The sequence below is a fragment of the Astyanax mexicanus genome, chromosome 13 (genome assembly GCF_023375975.1).
Source record: "Astyanax mexicanus isolate ESR-SI-001 chromosome 13, AstMex3_surface, whole genome shotgun sequence".
NCBI lineage: Eukaryota > Metazoa > Chordata > Actinopteri > Characiformes > Acestrorhamphidae > Astyanax > Astyanax mexicanus.
In genome coordinates this window covers 44,178,744-44,197,755 of record NC_064420.1, presented here as the reverse complement: position 1 = coordinate 44,197,755, position 19,012 = coordinate 44,178,744, and the positions used below count along the sequence as shown (strand labels likewise).

Here is a 19,012-nt window from a genome sequence, read left to right as displayed (position 1 = left end):
ACACAGTGAGGAAACATAGCAACACTAGACTAACCAATAAGGAAACATATACTACCGTGCCAAAAGTCCTTGATCTAGCATCCTGTAGGAACCCCTGTGGTCCAGTGAAGTCCAAAAATTCAATTTGGCATCGAGTCCACATTAGCTCCATGTTTATTTTAGACGTGGGATATCAGGTGTAACTGCACGTCTCCAGCAGATCCTCAAAAATGCTCAGTTAGCCTTATGTCAGACAAATGAGCAGGCATTGTCATTTGTCAGAGCTCTTTAAAGTGTTTCTGGAATTAATTTTGGATTACTTGGACCCAATGGCACAGTACATTCCCATTCCCATCATCATTGTTGGGGTCCATGAAAAGCTGCAAATGGTCACCAATCAGTGAAACATAGTGACATGTGACATAATCAGTTGGTCAATCAACCCAAAACCCAAATAGGGATTCCCCCCTAGACAGTATGGAACAACCACCAAACACCAACTTTTCCATCAGCCCAAATCAATTGATACCATGACTCATGCGTCTGATGTTGCCAGTCCTCCAGGTTCCAATTGAGGCACTGTTCCCAGTGTTCTAGTGTTTATGAATGTTACTGAGGACTACTAAAGCATGAGTAGACTGATAAATGACTGTTCTGTTCAGCTATTTATTTGAATGTTACTGAGCTCTACTAAAGCTTGAGTAGACAGATAAATTCATGTGCTGATCAGGTATATATCTAAAAGTTACTGAGCTTTATTAAAGCATGAGTAAATTATTGTGTTGAACAGCTATATATCTGAATGTTACTGAGGTCTACTAAAGCACGAGTATATTTATAAATCACTGTACTAAAAAGCTATTTATCTGAATGTTTCTAAGCTCTACTAAAGCATGAGTAGACTTTTAAATCATTTTGCTCAACAGCTATTTATTTGAATGTTACTGAGCTCTACTAAAGCATAAGTAACTTATAAATCACTTTGCTGAACATCTATTTGTCTGAATGTTACTTAGCTCTACTAAAGCATGAGTAGACTGATAAATTACTGTGCTGATCAGGTATATATCTAAATGTTACTGAGCTCTACTAAAGCATGAGTAGACTGAGAAAATTCATGTGCTGATCAGGTATATATCTAAAAGTTACTGAGCTCTACTAAAGCATGAGTAGACTGATAAATCACTGCGCTAAACAGTTACCTATTTGAATGTTACTGAGTTCTACTAAAGCATGAGTAGACTGATAAATCCCTGTGCTGATCAGGTTTTTATTTAAAAGTTACTGAGCTCTACTAAAGCATGAGTAGACTGATAAATCACAAATCATAAATATATCAGATAATTCCAGGCCTCGCTTGTTTTTGTCAGTGCTGAAAAATATGCACAGTCACAGTTTGAACAGCGAAACCTGTATGAATGTATAAATGTATGAATGAATGTGTGTTTGTCTGTCTGCATGTTATTCAAGTGTCCAGTCATACGCTAAATCCATTCTAACTACCTCATAAAATCAGCCGTCTCTCACAACCACAGCGCTTGTAATGTGTTTCTTAATCTGATTCATCCCCGGGGAGCATGGCCATGTTTATGCGTCTGTTTTTGTGCGTGTGTGTTCACGTGTGTGCTTTTATATGTGCGTGTGTGTGTGTGTTTTATGTGTAGTTACATAACGTCTCCAAACCCCAAAACACTGTATGATCCAAAGCCACATTAGTATGCATAATGGCTGGTTGCTGTGTTCAAGGCTTTAGTTGAAATTTTTGAAAACGTTTTATGTAATCTCCATCTTCAAATGCAAGTGAACACAGTGTTTGGACACTCGAGCTGAACCCTGCTGCTTGTGATCCTCTCATCCTGCCTCATCCCTCGTTTTTTTCTTCCATCCGGCTCATCTCGTTTTTGTCTCGGTGATCACAGGCCATCATTTACTCACACACTAGAGAGAGAGAGAGAGAGAGAGAGAGAGAGGTTTGTGAAACTAAATTAAATGCACTTCTAAATATTCTTAGTGAAATCTTACTGATAGATGCATATATTACTGCTTGGTCAAAAGTGTTGCTACACCTGCTCATTGATTGGAACTAGGAACACAGAATAAAGGTAACTTGCTCTTACAGCCTAGAACACTGAGTCCTGGCAAACAACGCATGTATTACACCAATACACGCCTAGAATAAGGTAGCTTTGGGCAACAGACATGGTAACATGGTTAGTAAGGGAGAGGCCATACCCAATATGCAAATATATGGTGCCAGGAGCCTATGGGAATGCTGTATGAACCAACACTGTGAAAAGAGCATTGAGGATTAAATTCACTCAAGAGTGTATTAATCAAGGCTATTTAAAAGATTTCATTCTGCTTTTGTTACAGTGACTGTCTCTGATTGCTTTCTACCAGGTTTAGCAGCATTGCTGTGACAATCTGATTGCATTTACCACCAGTTTCCACACAGCAGCTTCAACACCAAAAAAGCAGGGGGAAGTAGAGTAGTCAAGCAATCTAAAGTGCTGCCACTATGATCAGGAGATTGCTGGTTCAAATCCTGGTCATGTAGCTTGCCATCAGCTTCCAGAGACCCAAAAGAGCACAATTGGCCTTGCTCTCTCTGAGTGGGTAGTGGCTCTTTCCACTCATCACTCCTAGGGTGATGTTGATCAGCACAAAGCATCTGTCTGTGAGATGATGTATCAGAACTGAGTTGCTGTGCTTTCCAAACATGTTGGCGTTAGCTGACATCACATGTGTTGGAGGAGGCATGTGCTAGACTTCCTTGCTAAATTGGGAGAGAAATGGAAGAAAATTTGAGATAAAAAAATCTCAGTCAAGGGGCTCAAACCCAATACTGAATACCTCCCTCAAGTTCCACAAACCTTCATGTAGCACTCAGAATTAAGATATGGCCAAATTGGATAAAAATACATGGATATTATTGAAATTTATGCAGAAAGTTTGAGAAACACTGTTTATTTCATGTTATGCCCAAAACACCCCAATGATTAATTAAGAGAATTAGTACACAGGCATATTTTTGACTGTTCCGCTATAGACCGCTAAAATAGGGCAGATAGTGTAACTTCATTAGGCCATGTCAAAAAACTTGTGGTACTACAGTATAAGCAGAAGAAGAATCCAGCAGCCATGGGTGGTGTTTAAACTGCAGTTGGGTTTGAATGAGAAACATGGTCTCTGTAAGAGTGTGTAAAAGTGGCGTGATACGGTCAATAAGAAGAACATTGCTGTTTATCTCACTGATAAACACTCTTATGTTCTGTTTACTGTGTTTATTGTTTAGTGTACATGAGTTTATGATAGAGCAAGTGTAAGTGCTTCCTCTTGACTGGCGTCCAGTGATGCAGAGTTAAACGTCAGCAGCGTGAGAAACAAAACCCTTACAGTGTGTGTTGATTCGCATGGCTTGGGTACAGCGCAGTTAGTGTAAGCACAGTCAGTCGGTGTGATGTAATATTTCAGACAGCTGTGCGCCATGCTCGCTGACAGCTGACGTCAGCCGATGACCGATGAGCGGTCAGTTAGTGTACACTGGACAAACACAACACCAGAGACTGAAACATGTGTATGTGTGTGTGTGTTACTGATTTGATTGTTGACCTACGAAGGTGTACCTTTTTTGTGTTTCACAAAGACATGATGGGTGGAACCAACATTTCTCAAAGTTATTAAATTTCAAAATATTGTGACGATGTCTCCAGAGATTGGGGTGTGGCCAACATGACCTGGTAGTCAGGAAGCACAGAAGGAAACGGACACAGGGATCGGTTGAACTCAAATGGATGAACAAACCTTTATTTGTAAAAATGCTGCCCTCCACCACCCAAACGAAACTCAAAGAAACTCGAAATTGGCCCAGTGGGGTTCTAGTCTCTTTAGAACTCAGTTGAACAGGGTTCAGTGTCCAGTTCTCGCCTCAGCCTCTCCTCTCTTGTGAGGCTGAAGTGTCCTGCTTTTATTTGTCCAGCTGAGCTAATCAGTCTGAATGCCGCTCAGCTGGGTATGGTTGGGAGATGATTGCCAGCTCATGGAGGCAGGCCCATGTTTCCCCCACCTCCTCATAGTGTTTATGTCTCCAATATTACTTTACAATGTAGAAAATAATCAAAATAAATAAAAACACTGATGTGCAAATACATACACAAATACATATACAGCTTGTCTAGTCCTTGTAGAGAACTGTTGGGTTAGAGGGCTATAAAGCTCCGGTAACACTTTACTTGGATGGTCCATTTGATGGCCTCTTTGATGCTCAACTGAAATTCAACTAAAATTCAACTACATGTCTATTAAATGCAAATGAACTAAAAGGTGAAAGTAAATGATTCTCTATTGAATAAAACCCTACATTCAACTCTAATCCAAATGCTTATCTTAATATTTTAGGATTGGGTTTAGGGTTAGATTTTAAGTTTAGGTTAAGGTTAGGGTAAGGGTTAGGTGTAGGGTTCGATTTTATGGTTGATTAAGGGTTAAGGTTAGGGATAGGTGTATGGTTAGGTTCTATTTTGAATCATTTATACTCAACATAGGGTTAAGTTAAATTTAATGGACATTCAATTCAGTGTTAGTTGAATGTCAGTTGAGCATCAAGAAGGCCATAAAATGGACCATCCAAGTAAAGTGTTACCAAAGCTCCTAACATTGAGTAAAACTGTGTTTTCTGGAATAATGAAGGGGTTCACGTCTGTCTAGTTTTGTTTGAACCAAAAAAGCAAAAATCCTTAAAACAAATCAGAGTTGTTCTAAAATCTGACTCTCCTTGACATGCAGGCATGTCGACCAGCCTTATGGATACAAACACCTTTGCTGGGGATTCCTGTATCTACTGTGACTGTAGATTAACCTTTATTTAGAAACAGAAATAAAAGGAATCTGAGGATAACATTGAATTTCCTATCCTTCCTATGTGTTTAAGAGCATTAGTTGTGTTGTAAAGAGGTAGAGTTTGTATACAGTAAAAGAAATGAAACATTTCAAGAACTTATCCTTAAGAAAGTATCCTCAAGTGCAGTCGCAACAACCATCAAAAACGTTATGATGAAACTGGCTCTCATAAGGCCGCCCCAAAAAAGGAAGACCAAGAGTTACCTTTGTTGTGCAGGATAAGTTCTTTAGAGTTACAGTAACAGCACCTCAGATAAGAGCATCTAAATGCTTCACAGAGTATTTGGTTTGATTCAAATCTTTAACTTTACTACATGAATTAAAACCTGCAGCCAGCATTGATTCTTTGTGTGTAAAGATTTGACACACCTGCTTTAGACAATCGTAACTGATGCACATTTCTGGTTTTCTAGTTGCATCATATAACTGCATTAAAAAAAACAAATGCCCAGAGACACACCACTCACAGGTATTTTACCTGTTCCTAAACACAAGACATCAATCGTTACCAGTTTCTTTTCTCTACTATTCCAACTTAATGGCATATTTAATTGACTAAGTACATAGGAATAACATTTGATATAAGCTTAACATCAAACAAACGTAATGTACAGTATGTTTTTTTTTGTCCTGCAAAAGGACAAGAATGCCTTAAACATGTTTTTAATAGTCATATGTTCTGGGTCTTATTTAGTATGGCATTTTTGGCCATTCAGTCACCCTGTTAGTGGACAGCATATGGTCCTTACTCGTTTCAAGCAAGACTCCAAACCACTAAAAGTTCAGTAAAAACATTCAGTTCAAAGGAACCTCAAGCTGTTATGAGGAAGTGAATAACAGTAACTGCTAAGGAAGTGGAAAGGGAGAGTTTATTCACCCTTCATTGCGTGACTGTCATTGCACTACCCATGTCTCTATAAAGAGAATGTTTTTTCTGTTTTATGATGACACTGCAGATCATTCAGAACAAAGAGATCAAATCAACCACAGGTCATTCAATCTACATCCTATAATCAGTATAAGGAAGGCAGGGTCAGGCACCATGTCGACTGGAATGCAACTGGAATGCCATGGTTGGTTTGGTGTAGTGGGTAACACCACCTCCCTCCCTCCCTCCCCTTCCCTCAGCAGGTTTGAGGTTTAGTGCCATGGCTGGGCAAGCATAATTCAAAACATCTATAAGAGTGCATGGGAAAGACTTTTAACACTAAAATTCACTCTGTATTAGAGCATCAGCTAAATGCCATAAATATAAATAAATGCGAGGCTGCAGATTTGTTGATGTTATGTTATGAACTCAGCATTGGTCTGATCATTTTAAATATGTTTTTCCAGGCGGATATTTTGGTTATCTATACTTTACTGGAGTGATTATTTTTCAGACGACTTTTTAATTCTACTCCTTACATTTTTACACAATTGTCTGAACTTTCTATTCCTTACATTATTCAAAATAGCCTCGTCACTCCTATACATACATGCAAGTGAATCAGGGAGCCAAGTGCATTCCAGATGTATCAACATTAACATTTTAATATAACATTATAGTCATTTATGACTTTTAAAAAAATATGCACAAAAACAGTGCACTACACACTAAGAAAAATAAGTACTTTGGTGTAGTTAAACGTGATAAAAAGTACTTACCTTTGTTGAATAGCACACCGCCAGTCTCCTACAGCTTTCTGAGATCCTGTAATTTTTTACTTTTTGCCCAGCACTCTGTACAACAGCCGTATCGGGGCGTATTTTGCCCCAATAAATAGTTTTTTTCACTGTTATTCAACTCAAAGTAGCTCCACATCTCCTTGCAAGAATCTGTAGAGCCCTGACATTTGAAATAAGGCATTAATAACTTAAAAAGTGCACAAGAAGCTTATTAAAAAGCACTGTTTACATCCTATAAGGCTAGCTTCAGCTCCGTGCGCCACCATAGCTGAACTAAAAAATAACAGACATATATACATAGATTCTGCACAGCCTGCCTCCTTGCCCTGGCTGCTACTATGCGTTATCTATGTATATTTATGTCTATGATATTATCAATACAAATATGGCAGCGCACAGAGCTGAAGTTTTTAAGTTATTAATGCCTCGTTTTAAATGTCAGAGCTCTCCATATTCTAGCAAGGAGGTTTGGAGCTACTTTGACTTGGATAACGGTGTAAAAAGTGATTTATCGAGGCAAAATATGCCCCGTATCACCCAGTATGAAGGGTGACACAGGGCATAATTTAAACAAACTGTTAAAATTGTTGCATTTAGGAACGCTGTGGGAGAACGAAGGTGTGCTATTCATAGGTAGATGTTTCATCAAAGGTAGATGTTTTACATAGTCCATTTTACACCAGAGTTCTCCTTTAAATAGTAAAAAGCTTGATACTTTAACTTTAGTATACTTTAACTTTAGTATTTTAAACTCTAGTATCTATACTTCTACATACAGAGTAATGAATGTCAATACTGCACTCCACTGGAAAGTGGAACTGCTTTTTCATTGATCATTTGATTAGTATGAGTATTAGAAGCAGTTTAATTCAGTTTTCTGGTGTTATAATCGCTGTATTTTCAGTAGTTTTGAGTTGAATGCAGTGTTCAGGCCCGCCCATTTCCGCTGTGTAGCCGGTCGGTCGGTCAGTCGGTCCCAGCCGGAGAGAGCGCAGCCCGGGGGAGCGAGTCTCTGAACACCCGCTCTGAAAAAAACTGATTTCTCTATTTATCCGCCTCCCTATGAAAGACAGATCCTCGCCGTTTACATGTAAGTGAAGTGTTGAATCTACCGGCGGAGTTGAGATGTTTGTGTGTGTGTTTCATTAGGCTGAATGCGGGCGGGTCTCCATGGTGGTGGTAGCAGTGGTGGTGAAGGGCGGTTAGTTAACTAGTGAAGCTGGCTGGAGGAAAAACACCGGCAGCAGCTGCATTCGGTTTCAGGAGAGCTTTAACCGGCTTTAACATCATTTATATTGATTTATAACTATAAACTAATTAGAAAAGTCACTTGGCTTGAATATTTCTGAGTAGTTCGGAGATGAAGAACAGCGAGGAACTAACAGGTTTGGAAGCTTTATTTTGTTATTTGATTTATTAACTAGGAAAACTAGCTAGCTAGACATCAGTACAGTTGATAAAATTAATATTTTGTTGGATATCTTAGCGAGGTTGTATTTAGTTTAATGAGTTAAAAGATCATTCTAAACTTAGTAGACAGGTTATTTGTTCAATAACAGCAACAACACACTGTATAATACTGTACAAGTTAGTACTTAATTAGCATCAAGCTAAACACTAAACTAAGTTACTTTATGAGACCTATAGCTTAAACCCCATAACTACATATTTAATAATGAAAAAATTACATTATTTGACTATTTAATACACAAGCTAGCTGACTAACTAATGTATAAGAACTTCAATGGATGATTAAATTGAGGTTTATGTGATCTAGATGTAACTAGTGAACAAGTTACATTAACTTAACTAACTACAATATTATTCCTTGAAGACATTCCTTAAACTCTTCACTAAGCTCAGTAAGTGCCTTATTTTTTAATGTTTGCTATACTGTACTCTACTGTAGTTAGTTTACTGTAGTTGGTTTGACTACAGTAAGCTAAGATAAGAAAAGAAAAGATAAGATAATCCTTTATTAATGCAACGTAACAGCAGCACAGAGGGCAGAACAGAAGGATCATACAAAAAAAGTGTACAAGAGAATATATAAATGCTAAAAATAGATATATAAATCTAGAAAAAACTATAAGGTTATAGGAAACAAACATGGTCCCCACTATGTCTGACCAGTGGTATTGCACATATTCTATAGTTAATAAAGTAAATAAGTAGCAAATAAAAATAAATAAGTGGTAATATTGTACTGTACATTCATACGTACAATGATGCTATACAAGTAGACATTGCTTTGGATTGAATCATGGCTTCACATACTTTATAAATATTTAGTCACTGCAATTATAAGCATCCCCACTCATCTGTATGCAAGTCTCACAGCTGGATTGAATTAAATGTGTGAACAGCTGGCACTGGCACCACACGAGCTAAAGCCTTACCCTCCTCATTATCATCATAAATGAATGAAGACTGATGATTCCTCAGAAATAATCACACGGGTTAATTAGTAGTCCAGCCTGGTACATCATTGCATAACCGTGCCAATGTAGGGCAGCGTGGCTTTCATGGTATAGACTAGACTAAAGAGAGAGAGAGAGAGAGAGAGAGAGCTCGTGCACGGGCAGTAGTTTTCCACAGCACGAGTGCATGCATGCATAGCTATAGAGTTATAGTGCTTTATATCCTTAAACCCCATGACTGAAGACCTTTTTGTTTATAAAAAAACAAAAGTATATTTGAAGGAAACCTGAGATCAGAACAGAGCAGAGTTTAGAGGTGTTGGCACGAGCTCTATAGCTTTTGTCTCGTGATGCATGCTCCATTGCCTGCGTCACTGGAGACCACCGAGAGGTTGGGCTACAGGGGGGAGATGGGAGAGAGTGGAGTGGGAGAGGGAGGAGGAGATCACAGCTCGTGCGGATCAGATTCTAGAACTGACGGGGAGGATCACCTGCAACATCAAACAGACAGAGAGACATACGTATTAAAGGTATTGATTGAGCTGTGTTGTACCATTGACCTGATTTGGGCTCTTCAGGTGGGCGGAGTTAGAGCTGACTGGTTGGCTCACCTGTTGCCGAAACTGGCACATGCACGTGCGAGAAAAGGGTGCACGAAACGCATTGCATTGAGTTGTATGGATTTAGCTAACAAACAGCAGAGCTAGTGTAGCTAGTTTATTTGTATCAGTAGTTTAAATGTTGATTATATACTTGATTGTGCATGTATGTGTGTGTGTGCATGCGTAAAACTTTTTTAAAATTACAACACAGTAAAATCCACTTTGTTAAAACCAGATGTTTTAAATTTCTGGGAGTTTTTCTAACATCCTTCAGTGATAAATCCACAATCCACAGAGTTGGTGTTATTATTTAGAGTTAAAATTGTTATTATGTGTGTGTGTTATATGTGTTGTAAGTAAATGGGATTTAATTGTGGTGGTTTTCCTGATGGATCCTTATGCACCATCTTGGTGTTGGGTTGAATGGAGGGTCTACTCCAAAGAGTTATTGTGTTTAGAAAGAACCACTGTTTTTTTTATGCCATTTCCGATGGTCTTACTTGTTCTAAATAAAGCTTAGATAGAGTAAAAAAAAAGTTTATAATTTTGTGGTATAGCTCACAATTTATAATGTCTTATACTCTGTTGTATAGTTAAGGGTTAAGTTCAAAAATATATAAAAAATCATTTTAAACGAACTTTAAAAAAAATGGACTAACAATGTTGAGAGTTGTTTTACCCTGTGGGGTAAAATGTGTTTAAACTGATGGAAGTTACATAGAGTTAATATATAACTCCATATTATTTTAACACTACAGTGAGTGGGACCATCTGTAATCTAGGACAGTTTTAATTTAAGTTCATTTAACACTGCCAGTTTTGCTGTGTAGTGTAGTAGATGCCTAGTTTCTAATGTTTTTGGAATTGGATTATGAACAGAAAGTGTTTTGGCTCGTTTTAAATCGGATTTGCTTCATATTGTCATATTTCCACTCTTTGAAGTTTCTGCTCTGCCGCTTTTTTCCTCTGCACGAGGGGTGGCCTAAGTCAGTAATTAATCGTTCATGAACGCACGCCCCTGATTGGCTCACAAGGCACGAGCGTCAAGCCTAGCCACGCCCCAGGGTAAGGCGAGCTCGAAGCCCCGCCCTCTACCCCCTCCGTCCGCTATTAAAGTTGGAACAGAGGTGTAGGAGTTCAGTGAAGCTTTTGTGTGCTATTGGGTCTCTGCCCACGGTGGAAAACTACTGCCATGACCATCCAAACGGAGACCAGCGTCCCAGCGCCGGCGCTGACCTACTCTAAGACAAGGGGACTAGTGGCTAATCTCAGTGGTAGGCTTTCTTTATCTGGGATGAATGGAGCTACTTGAGCCAACCTACTTCTGTGGAGTGATGGAAGAATATCAACTGACTCCTTTTTTTCTTCTTTTTCCTCTTTTTTTCTCTGTGTCTCTCTTTCTCATCCCACAGCCTTTATGAAACAGAGGAGAATGGGGCTGAACGATTTTATTCAGAAGCTTGCCACCAACTCGTATGCATGCAAACAGTGAGTATTACTATATATTTACTGTATACTGCAATAAATATACTATACACTCTAAGAAATATAAGTACAGATTTGTACTTAAAAGAGTACAAAGCTTGTCGCTGGGGCTGTACCTTATATTGAGGCACAAAAAAGTACCTTTCAGTGAAAGTCCTTTTTTGTACCCATGGTTTTTGTGCCAGTAAAGATCATAAAGATTATAAACATTATCATCAACTAAATATGGCTCAAAAACTTGATGATACAAAATTGTCTGGCTTTCAAATAAAAAATGTGCAATTTAAATATATATTGTTTATTAGTGCAGTGATACAGAATACTGAATGTACCCTTTGGCTGGTTAAATGGTACAAATTTGTACTTATTGCTGTTAGAAATGACTTTGTACTTCAGAGGGAACAAATCTGACCCCGTAAAGACCAGTATTGTACCTTTGAGGGTACAATTATAAAGAGTGTACCTTCGAGTACAAAAAAGTACTCATATCGTACCTCTGTTTTTTAGAGTGTAGATTTGCTATGGATAAACTGTGCTGTTGCTTGCTAGTTAAATATTTTTTTAAAACTATGATTTAATGCCAAGTGCTTGAGTTTGATTGTAAAATTTGCAGCACTGATGGTATCAATGGTCGTGTTTTATATTAATTTTGGATGATGTTTCGTCTTCTAGCCCAGAGGTCCAGTCTATCCTGAACTTGACACCACCACAAGATCCAGAGCTGATGAACACTAACCCGTCTCCTCCTGTAAGTTGCTGTGCATGTCTGAGTTTATGGATGTAACTTAATAAAATAATAAAAGTCAGTGTAAAAAGATTCTGTTCAATCATTTATCAAAAGATTTGTTCACAATTTCAAACACAAATTCCAGATTCGAATGAAGATATAGTTTTTGCATATATAACATTTTGAACATTTTGTCTGACTCTAACAAAATATATCTCCACTTGCAGCCCAGTCCCTCGCAGCAGATAAATCTGGGTCCCTCCTCCAACCCGACCGCCAAGCCCTCGGACTTCAACTTCCTGAAGGTCATTGGAAAAGGCAGCTTTGGCAAGGTGCTGCTGGCTCGCCATCGGGGCGATGACAAGTTCTATGCAGTCAAAGTGCTACAGAAGAAAGCCATCCTGAAGAAGAAAGAGGTAAGAAAGCTGATCTGTTTGAGTAGGCTGGCTGCCTGTTGGCTTTGGGTTGGAAATATCTTGTACAGGATCGCTCTTCAAAGTCCTACATCAAACAGAGAGCCTAATGGAATATGTAGACTTTTTTTTTTAATTATATTTTAGAGTTAAACTTCATGTCTGCATATCATCACATTGACTTTGTAACTTTATTTCTTAATTTGTTTAGAAACTTTTTTTACACTATTGGAAAACAGCAGATGTTTAATTCCTTAAAAAATTACTTCTTTTGTTCTCCTGTAAATTTCCCACTTTAGACACACTAAACACTGATTTGCTTTTAGCCCTTTTGTTATCTTGATGACTTGGCTGGTCAAGAATGCTCTTTTCTGACTCCTTTAATGTGTGAAACCTTATCTCTAACCCTTCCTGGCCTCCTTCTGTACGTTGCAGGAGAAACACATCATGTCCGAGCGTAACGTGTTGCTGAAGAATGTGAAACACCCATTCCTGGTGGGACTGCATTACTCCTTCCAAACTGCTGACAAACTCTACTTCGTACTGGATTACATCAATGGAGGCGAGGTAAGGCCATGGTGTCGGTTCTGTTTACGGAACATTTATGGATACCTGCAGGAGAGAATCTCTGCAGGGGGGTATCGGAGAGGTGTTTGCTTAGTGGAGAAGAGAGATAGCAAAGGGTTTAAACTGAGGATCAGTAGATGGAGAGATTTGAGGGGGGGTGGGTGGAATTGAGGGGGTTTAAGTGATATTTGAGCTGAAGGAGAGAGTAAAAAAGGACAAAAAAGGCAGCCAGACAGTGGAGCCAGAGACAGAGGGAAAGAACGGATATCCTGCTATAAGGAGAGAGAAAAAAGAGAGAGAGAGAGGCTGAGGCTGTGTTCTTTAAAGGAAACTACAGGGGAAATGGCTGGGAGGAGACTGGCGGAGTGTGTGTGAGGGGGCAGCCTAATTTAGCCGTGATGGTAGAGTGAGGTTTTGCTCCATTCTAAGCAACAGAGGTGTGTGTGTGTGTGTGTGTGTGTGTGCTGAGGGGGATCTTTCTATAAAGTACACTCTCATTTCCTGCCTTTGTTGCAGCAGCGAAGAGTGAAGAAAGCCCTGATTAAATATGGCTCTCAGGAAGTGGAAGCAAAGACTAGTGGGGTGATCATAGTTCTTGGGACATCATTAGTTCTATTGTGAAATATCAAATTTCATAACAGTTACTTTGATATGTGATTTAATCAATGAACGTTAACATTCAGCTACTTTAAATTGCACCCATTGTTGATACAGATCTATAGATAGCACTCGCTTAGCTTGTCTCAAAGCATTAAACATTGGTTTTCCATTTAAATTAGCCCAATTTTTGAATACCCACCTTCAGAGCTCTAACACAAACCTCATCTGTTTCTCCTCCTCTCCAGCTCTTCTACCACCTGCAGAGAGAGCGGTGTTTCCTCGAGCCTCGTGCACGCTTCTACGCTGCTGAAATCGCCAGCGCTCTGGGCTACCTCCACTCCCTGAACATCGTCTACAGAGACCTGAAGCCAGAGAACATTCTGCTGGACTCACAGGGGCACATCATCCTCACGGACTTCGGCCTCTGCAAGGAGAACATCGAGCCCAACGGAACCACATCCACCTTCTGTGGAACACCAGAGGTAGCTTTCCATCTTTTTTTTTATTTGCCACCATCATTTTTGTAAGGCTCGTCTTGGCTCTCATACCTTTTTAGCTTCTCTAATAAAGCAGGAATGAATACACTGCTTCAGATGGATTGATTATTCTCTGTTGTAAATCCTCAGTGGTAGGCTCTTTTCATCTCAGATGAATTGAGCTACTCCAGCCTACTCTAGTGAAGTGCTGGCTGAAAGGAAAATCAAGCTCCTCTCTCATTTAAGATGCTCATTCTCTCTCTCTCTTTGTCTGTTTGTGTATCTTCCAGTATTTGGCTCCAGAGGTGTTGCATAAGCAGCCGTACGACAGAACGGTGGACTGGTGGTGTTTGGGTGCCGTGCTGTATGAGATGCTGTATGGCCTGGTGAGTGCCTTTGAAAGCAATAAGACTTCATTAGGACTTCATTCTATATCGTCACTATCTACGTGCAATTATACCCCCTTCTGAGAGCGAGGTTTTAACTTCTTGTTCTCATCATGTTTGGTCAACAGCCTCCGTTCTACAGCAGGAATACAGCAGAGATGTATGACAACATCCTGAACAAGCCTCTGCAGTTGAAGCCCAACATCTCCAATGCAGCTAGACACCTGCTGGAGGGTCTCCTTCAGAAGGACCGGACCAAGAGACTGGGCTGCACTGATGACTTTGTAAGTGTAACCATATGCATGACTTTAATTCTTTAAATTATCAGTGTGAAAAACTCTATTAGTTGTTTTTTTAGAGGTGTTTTAATCCGATACTTAGAATCAGTATTAGTCTAATACTGGGCAAAATTAATGCATCGAATATCAGAAAAACAAAAAACTAACACAATCTAATCCATTAGCCTGAATGCCTTCATGCTGAAATTCTAGGCTTCATAACTCAGGATCAGTGTAGCTTAGAGACACTTATCATAATAAACAGCATAGATTCTACCTAATTACAGTGGTGAGGTCATTGACCTGTCATCAAGTATTGGCAAGTAATATATAACTTTATATATACATGTTCCTTGAGGGAAGTAGAGTATTTGTTTAACAGTTTTAGGTCAGGAAAATGCTGGTACAGGATTGGTGTCATTATCGTCAGATACGCAATATTGCCACTGTGGTACTAATAGTAAATTATGGGTAATAATTGCAGATTTTCACTCACATTCCTCTTTCTCTTCTCTTCACAGACTGAGATCAAGAACCACATGTTCTTCTCCCCCATCAACTGGGATGATCTGAATGCTAAGAAGCTCACCCCTCCTTTCAACCCCAACGTGGTAAGTTCAAAGTTCAGTTCCTCTAATGTTCTATTTTTTTATATATAGAGTCATGACGATTACAATAGTTAAATCCAACATTAAGGAAGAAAATTAAGTTTTTTTTATTTGCCTTTGTCTTTCAGACTGGCCCTAATGACCTTCGGCACTTCGACCCAGAGTTCACGGATGAGCCGGTTCCCAACTCAATCGGCTGCTCGCCCGACAGCGCTCTAGTGACGGCCAGCATCAGCGAGGCGGCTGAGGCCTTCCTGGGCTTCTCCTACGCTCCCACCATGGACTCCTACCTGTAGCCCGTCAGGATGGAGACACCATCCCATAGACTCTTACCTGTAGCTCATTTGCCATGGAAACGCCGTACCCATGGAGTCACACCTGTAGTGCATCACTATGAGAACGAAGCCAGCCCCATTTTTCCCCGCCCCCAGATAGAGGGGGGCATGTTTGCACATGGCCTAAGGCAGCTCCACGGGCCTGAAGAGTTAAGGCCTGAATTTCACACATTGAGAGAACTGACTTTATCTAAATCATCATCTTCATCATCATCTTCTTCACTATCATCACCATCATCATGGTCTTGACTGCGCTGCAGAGCATGGTTACTCTTCTCCGCTTTACGCCCGGGTCGTTCTGGATGGACACAGGGAGGCAGAGAGGGACAAAGCTGGATTGCCGATGAACGGACTTTAGTTTTTAGTTTCGTTTTTAGTTTTTTTTTTTTTTTTTAATATAATTTTTTTAATTATTATTTTTCCCCTCAACACATCTGCTTATTTGAGGGTACTGCTGTTGTCTGGAGATGTAGAATATTATTTTTAATATGATGTTTCACAGGAATGTGTAGATGTGCCTTCATCTTCTTTATCTTCTCTCTCTCTCTCCTCATTCCTCATTTTCCTCACACTCATATATAACGTGACCAACCTTTTACAATCACTTGAGACGTTCCTGGTTTGGCGTGACGGCATCAGTTTTACAGCTGGTGTGAAGATGCCTGTTGCACATTTCGCTGATATGATTTAAATATCAAATCCATTCCACTCATTCTTCTCACACTTTCTCATTTTTTCTCACATTTTTTTTAACGTTAGCTTGAGTGAGTGGGCAAATGCAAATAAATGCTGGAGGGTTCTGCTGCTACATGAGTGTAGATAGACTCTCGGACGAACTGAAGGGATGCCCTGGACTCGTGTTAGTCTTCCAGTCTCCTCTGTAATGTAATAAAGCCGCTCAGAAAAGCATTCCGATTCATTCCGTCCGGACGCCACATTCCATTCAGTTTGACGGTGTACTGCTATTTAAGTTTGTTTGTATATTTTGAGTCTGTGTATTAGTTTTAATGTATATGGAACAAAGCAACTAAAGATATGCTTATATGTAACAATAACTGTTCAAAACTGTTAAAAACGTACTGTAAAATTGTAAAATGTTGGATTTACGTGACTTTGTTTGGTTTGCAATAAAACTCTATTGTTATTTTCCCCTAAAACAAACTTTTTTCTCTTCCGTTTATTTCTAAATATTGTAACTCAGTGCTTGGGGTGAATCTGAATTGGGGACAGCGGGATAAAATGTGCTGAAATGTGCTGACTGCAGTTCACTGCAGAATTCTGATGGGAAATGTGCTGCTTTCTCTCGGATGATAGCTCTTGATTATGTGTGAGAACCCCTTAAAGCATACAGACCTATTCTATGTGCTGTACATAATGCTGCTTATCTCTAACATCTACCTGCTATACGCATAGCAAGCCTATAGGCTGAGTGGCTGCAGCTGATCATGCCCAGTGACTCAGCTGAATGCTGGTGGACTTTCCTCTGCTCTTTACTGGCAGCCCAGTCTCCTGCGTCAGGGCTGTTCCACAAAGCCAGTCCTCTGACGTAGAAATATAGACATTTACAGCCTGTCATTCACCTCCCGTATCTGAACTTCACCTTCTGAACTGATGATAATAATATGCAGTATATATAAGAGCAGGTATAAGGGGCAGAGCAGCTGAATCAGGAACGTCCTACAAAGGAAACTAGGCCACAGAGACAGAATAAAGTAGATGTGCATGTTTGCAGAGGGAAAGGGAAGGAAAATAAACACTGACTGAACAGCACGGGTTATAAAACTTTGTATTGGAGTTTTAAAGTGTAACAATGTTTTCCCAAGTTTTCCTATTACCCAGAGATTCAACGTAGAATGGGCCTGTTAATTGATAAAACTTCTTAAAACTTCTATCCACATCAATATATTCAGTTTTAAAAAAGCCTTTAAAAAAGGAACACTCCAAACCAAACATATTTATTTAACACTGAAAATGTTTAAGGTCCCAGCAGACATTCCAACACAGCACAATTTGACCTAAAATAAATAAGACATTGTTCTGTATAAACTATTTGGTATTTTCAGTTATTTGCCTAATCACCTTATGACAATACCCAGCACTTTAACTTGGAAAGGGTTTCTTAACTGACCCATTCATGATTTTTGCTTACTGACTGACTTACTTACTGGCCCTTATTTGCCTTGCATTTTCTCTTACTGATGCCCTATATCTTACCACCTCTTCTCATGTCCCTTTTATATTGTTCCATTGGGCCATTGGAATGCAAAGATTTGTTATTGTATGAAAATCAGTAAAAAGATATTAACATAGCTGACTACACTGCTGCCACTATGATCAGCAGATTGCTGGTTCAAATCCCAGATAATGCTGCTTGGCATCAGCAGCCAGAGTCAGAGAGAGCACAATTAAGCCCTTCTCTTTTTGGGTGGGTAGATGGCCCTCTTTGACCACATTAAGGAGTACTATATGTGAGTTGATGTATCGAGTCCCCTTTCCTTTGAGCGAGTTGTGGTTTTTAAAATGAATTAATGAGCCGTTTAAAAAAAAGTGCTCAGGTGTTTCTATTTATCCCTGCTTTAGATCACAGAATTAGAGGTCTCTGAGTAAAGAAAGGTTCATGAAAATTCATACATATAAATATATTGCCTCTAATTGGCTCACAGCACTGCAGCAGAGAACATCTACCTGACCCCCCCCCCCCCCCCCCCCACACACACACACACACACAGTCCATTTTACAACTCTAAAACTCAAAGGACAAAATGTTTTCAGAGATACAACCTTAGTTATAAAGATATCTATAACTATCCCCACGGCAGCGTGAATAACCTAAGGCTAGTGGAAGTTTCAACACTTTGAAGCCCCAGAGTCCACTCTATATCATAAAATCCGACGTGAACGGCATCCGCTTTGACCGGTGTTCTGCCTTCCAAACTGTGCTTCCTTAGTGTTTATTTAAGGTTTCGGTAAAACACAGAATCAACCAGAGATCCGATTTAAACCTACAGTTACTTACTTACACAAGATAGCTAACGCTAACTAGCTCTGTAAACAGAAGCTGTAAACAGAGCTGTAAACAGAGCTGTTAGCTCCTCAGCTATGGCTCCTAATGCTGTAGCCCAGGTTCAGCGCCGCCTGTGGGTTGACGTAGACACCCTAATGTCTCTCTGATCAACTTATATTTCTAAGGGGTTTTTTTTTTCTTAGCTACTGCAGACAAGGCAGGCTGAGGAACAGTTTCATGTGCAGCATCATATACTGTACAACTCAGAGAGACCTATAATATTTCACAAAGAACAAGTAAAAATGGATTTTAGCAGAATGAGGCATTTAAACACCTGAGTGTCACTGATTCACTCAGAATAATAGTCCAATAACTATACATATTCAGCCAAAAACAAGGACATGATTTTCTAACTGGACTGTGTAAATTATGCTATTATAGTATCATAATATTATCAGTGGCATGATAATGTCTTAAAAACCTACAGTAGGCCTACTCATTTTTATTAATGCATACAGCAGCATAATGTAGTACTTTAATACAGACCCATAAAAGCAACTAGATT

The 19,012-nt window shown here is 39.5% G+C and overlaps 1 protein-coding gene across 5 annotated transcripts in view; it reads left to right on the top strand.

The window, feature by feature from the left end:
- sgk1 (serum/glucocorticoid regulated kinase 1) overlaps nucleotides 1-16,604 on the top strand; it is a 73,020-nt gene extending 56,416 nt beyond the window's left edge. Inside the window, exons 1-10 of one of the 5 annotated variants that reach the window (XM_049462778.1) lie at nucleotides 7,508-7,636; nucleotides 10,981-11,056; nucleotides 11,726-11,801; nucleotides 12,008-12,196; nucleotides 12,629-12,760; nucleotides 13,606-13,842; nucleotides 14,127-14,222; nucleotides 14,351-14,506; nucleotides 15,022-15,111; nucleotides 15,237-16,604. In XM_049462778.1, the coding sequence (XP_049318735.1) occupies nucleotides 7,609-7,636; nucleotides 10,981-11,056; nucleotides 11,726-11,801; nucleotides 12,008-12,196; nucleotides 12,629-12,760; nucleotides 13,606-13,842; nucleotides 14,127-14,222; nucleotides 14,351-14,506; nucleotides 15,022-15,111; nucleotides 15,237-15,404 (1,248 nt within the window). In that variant the 5' untranslated portion in view covers nucleotides 7,508-7,608 and the 3' untranslated portion in view covers nucleotides 15,405-16,604. Of the gene's footprint in view, nucleotides 1-7,507; nucleotides 7,637-7,758; nucleotides 7,932-9,386; nucleotides 9,497-10,476; nucleotides 10,843-10,980; nucleotides 11,057-11,725; nucleotides 11,802-12,007; nucleotides 12,197-12,628; nucleotides 12,761-13,605; nucleotides 13,843-14,126; nucleotides 14,223-14,350; nucleotides 14,507-15,021; nucleotides 15,112-15,236 lie in introns of those variants that run through there. The other 4 variants (XM_049462779.1, XM_049462780.1, XM_049462777.1 and 1 more) reach the window with 4 other exon arrangements.
- The last annotated feature ends 2,408 nt before the right edge of the window (nucleotides 16,605-19,012 follow it).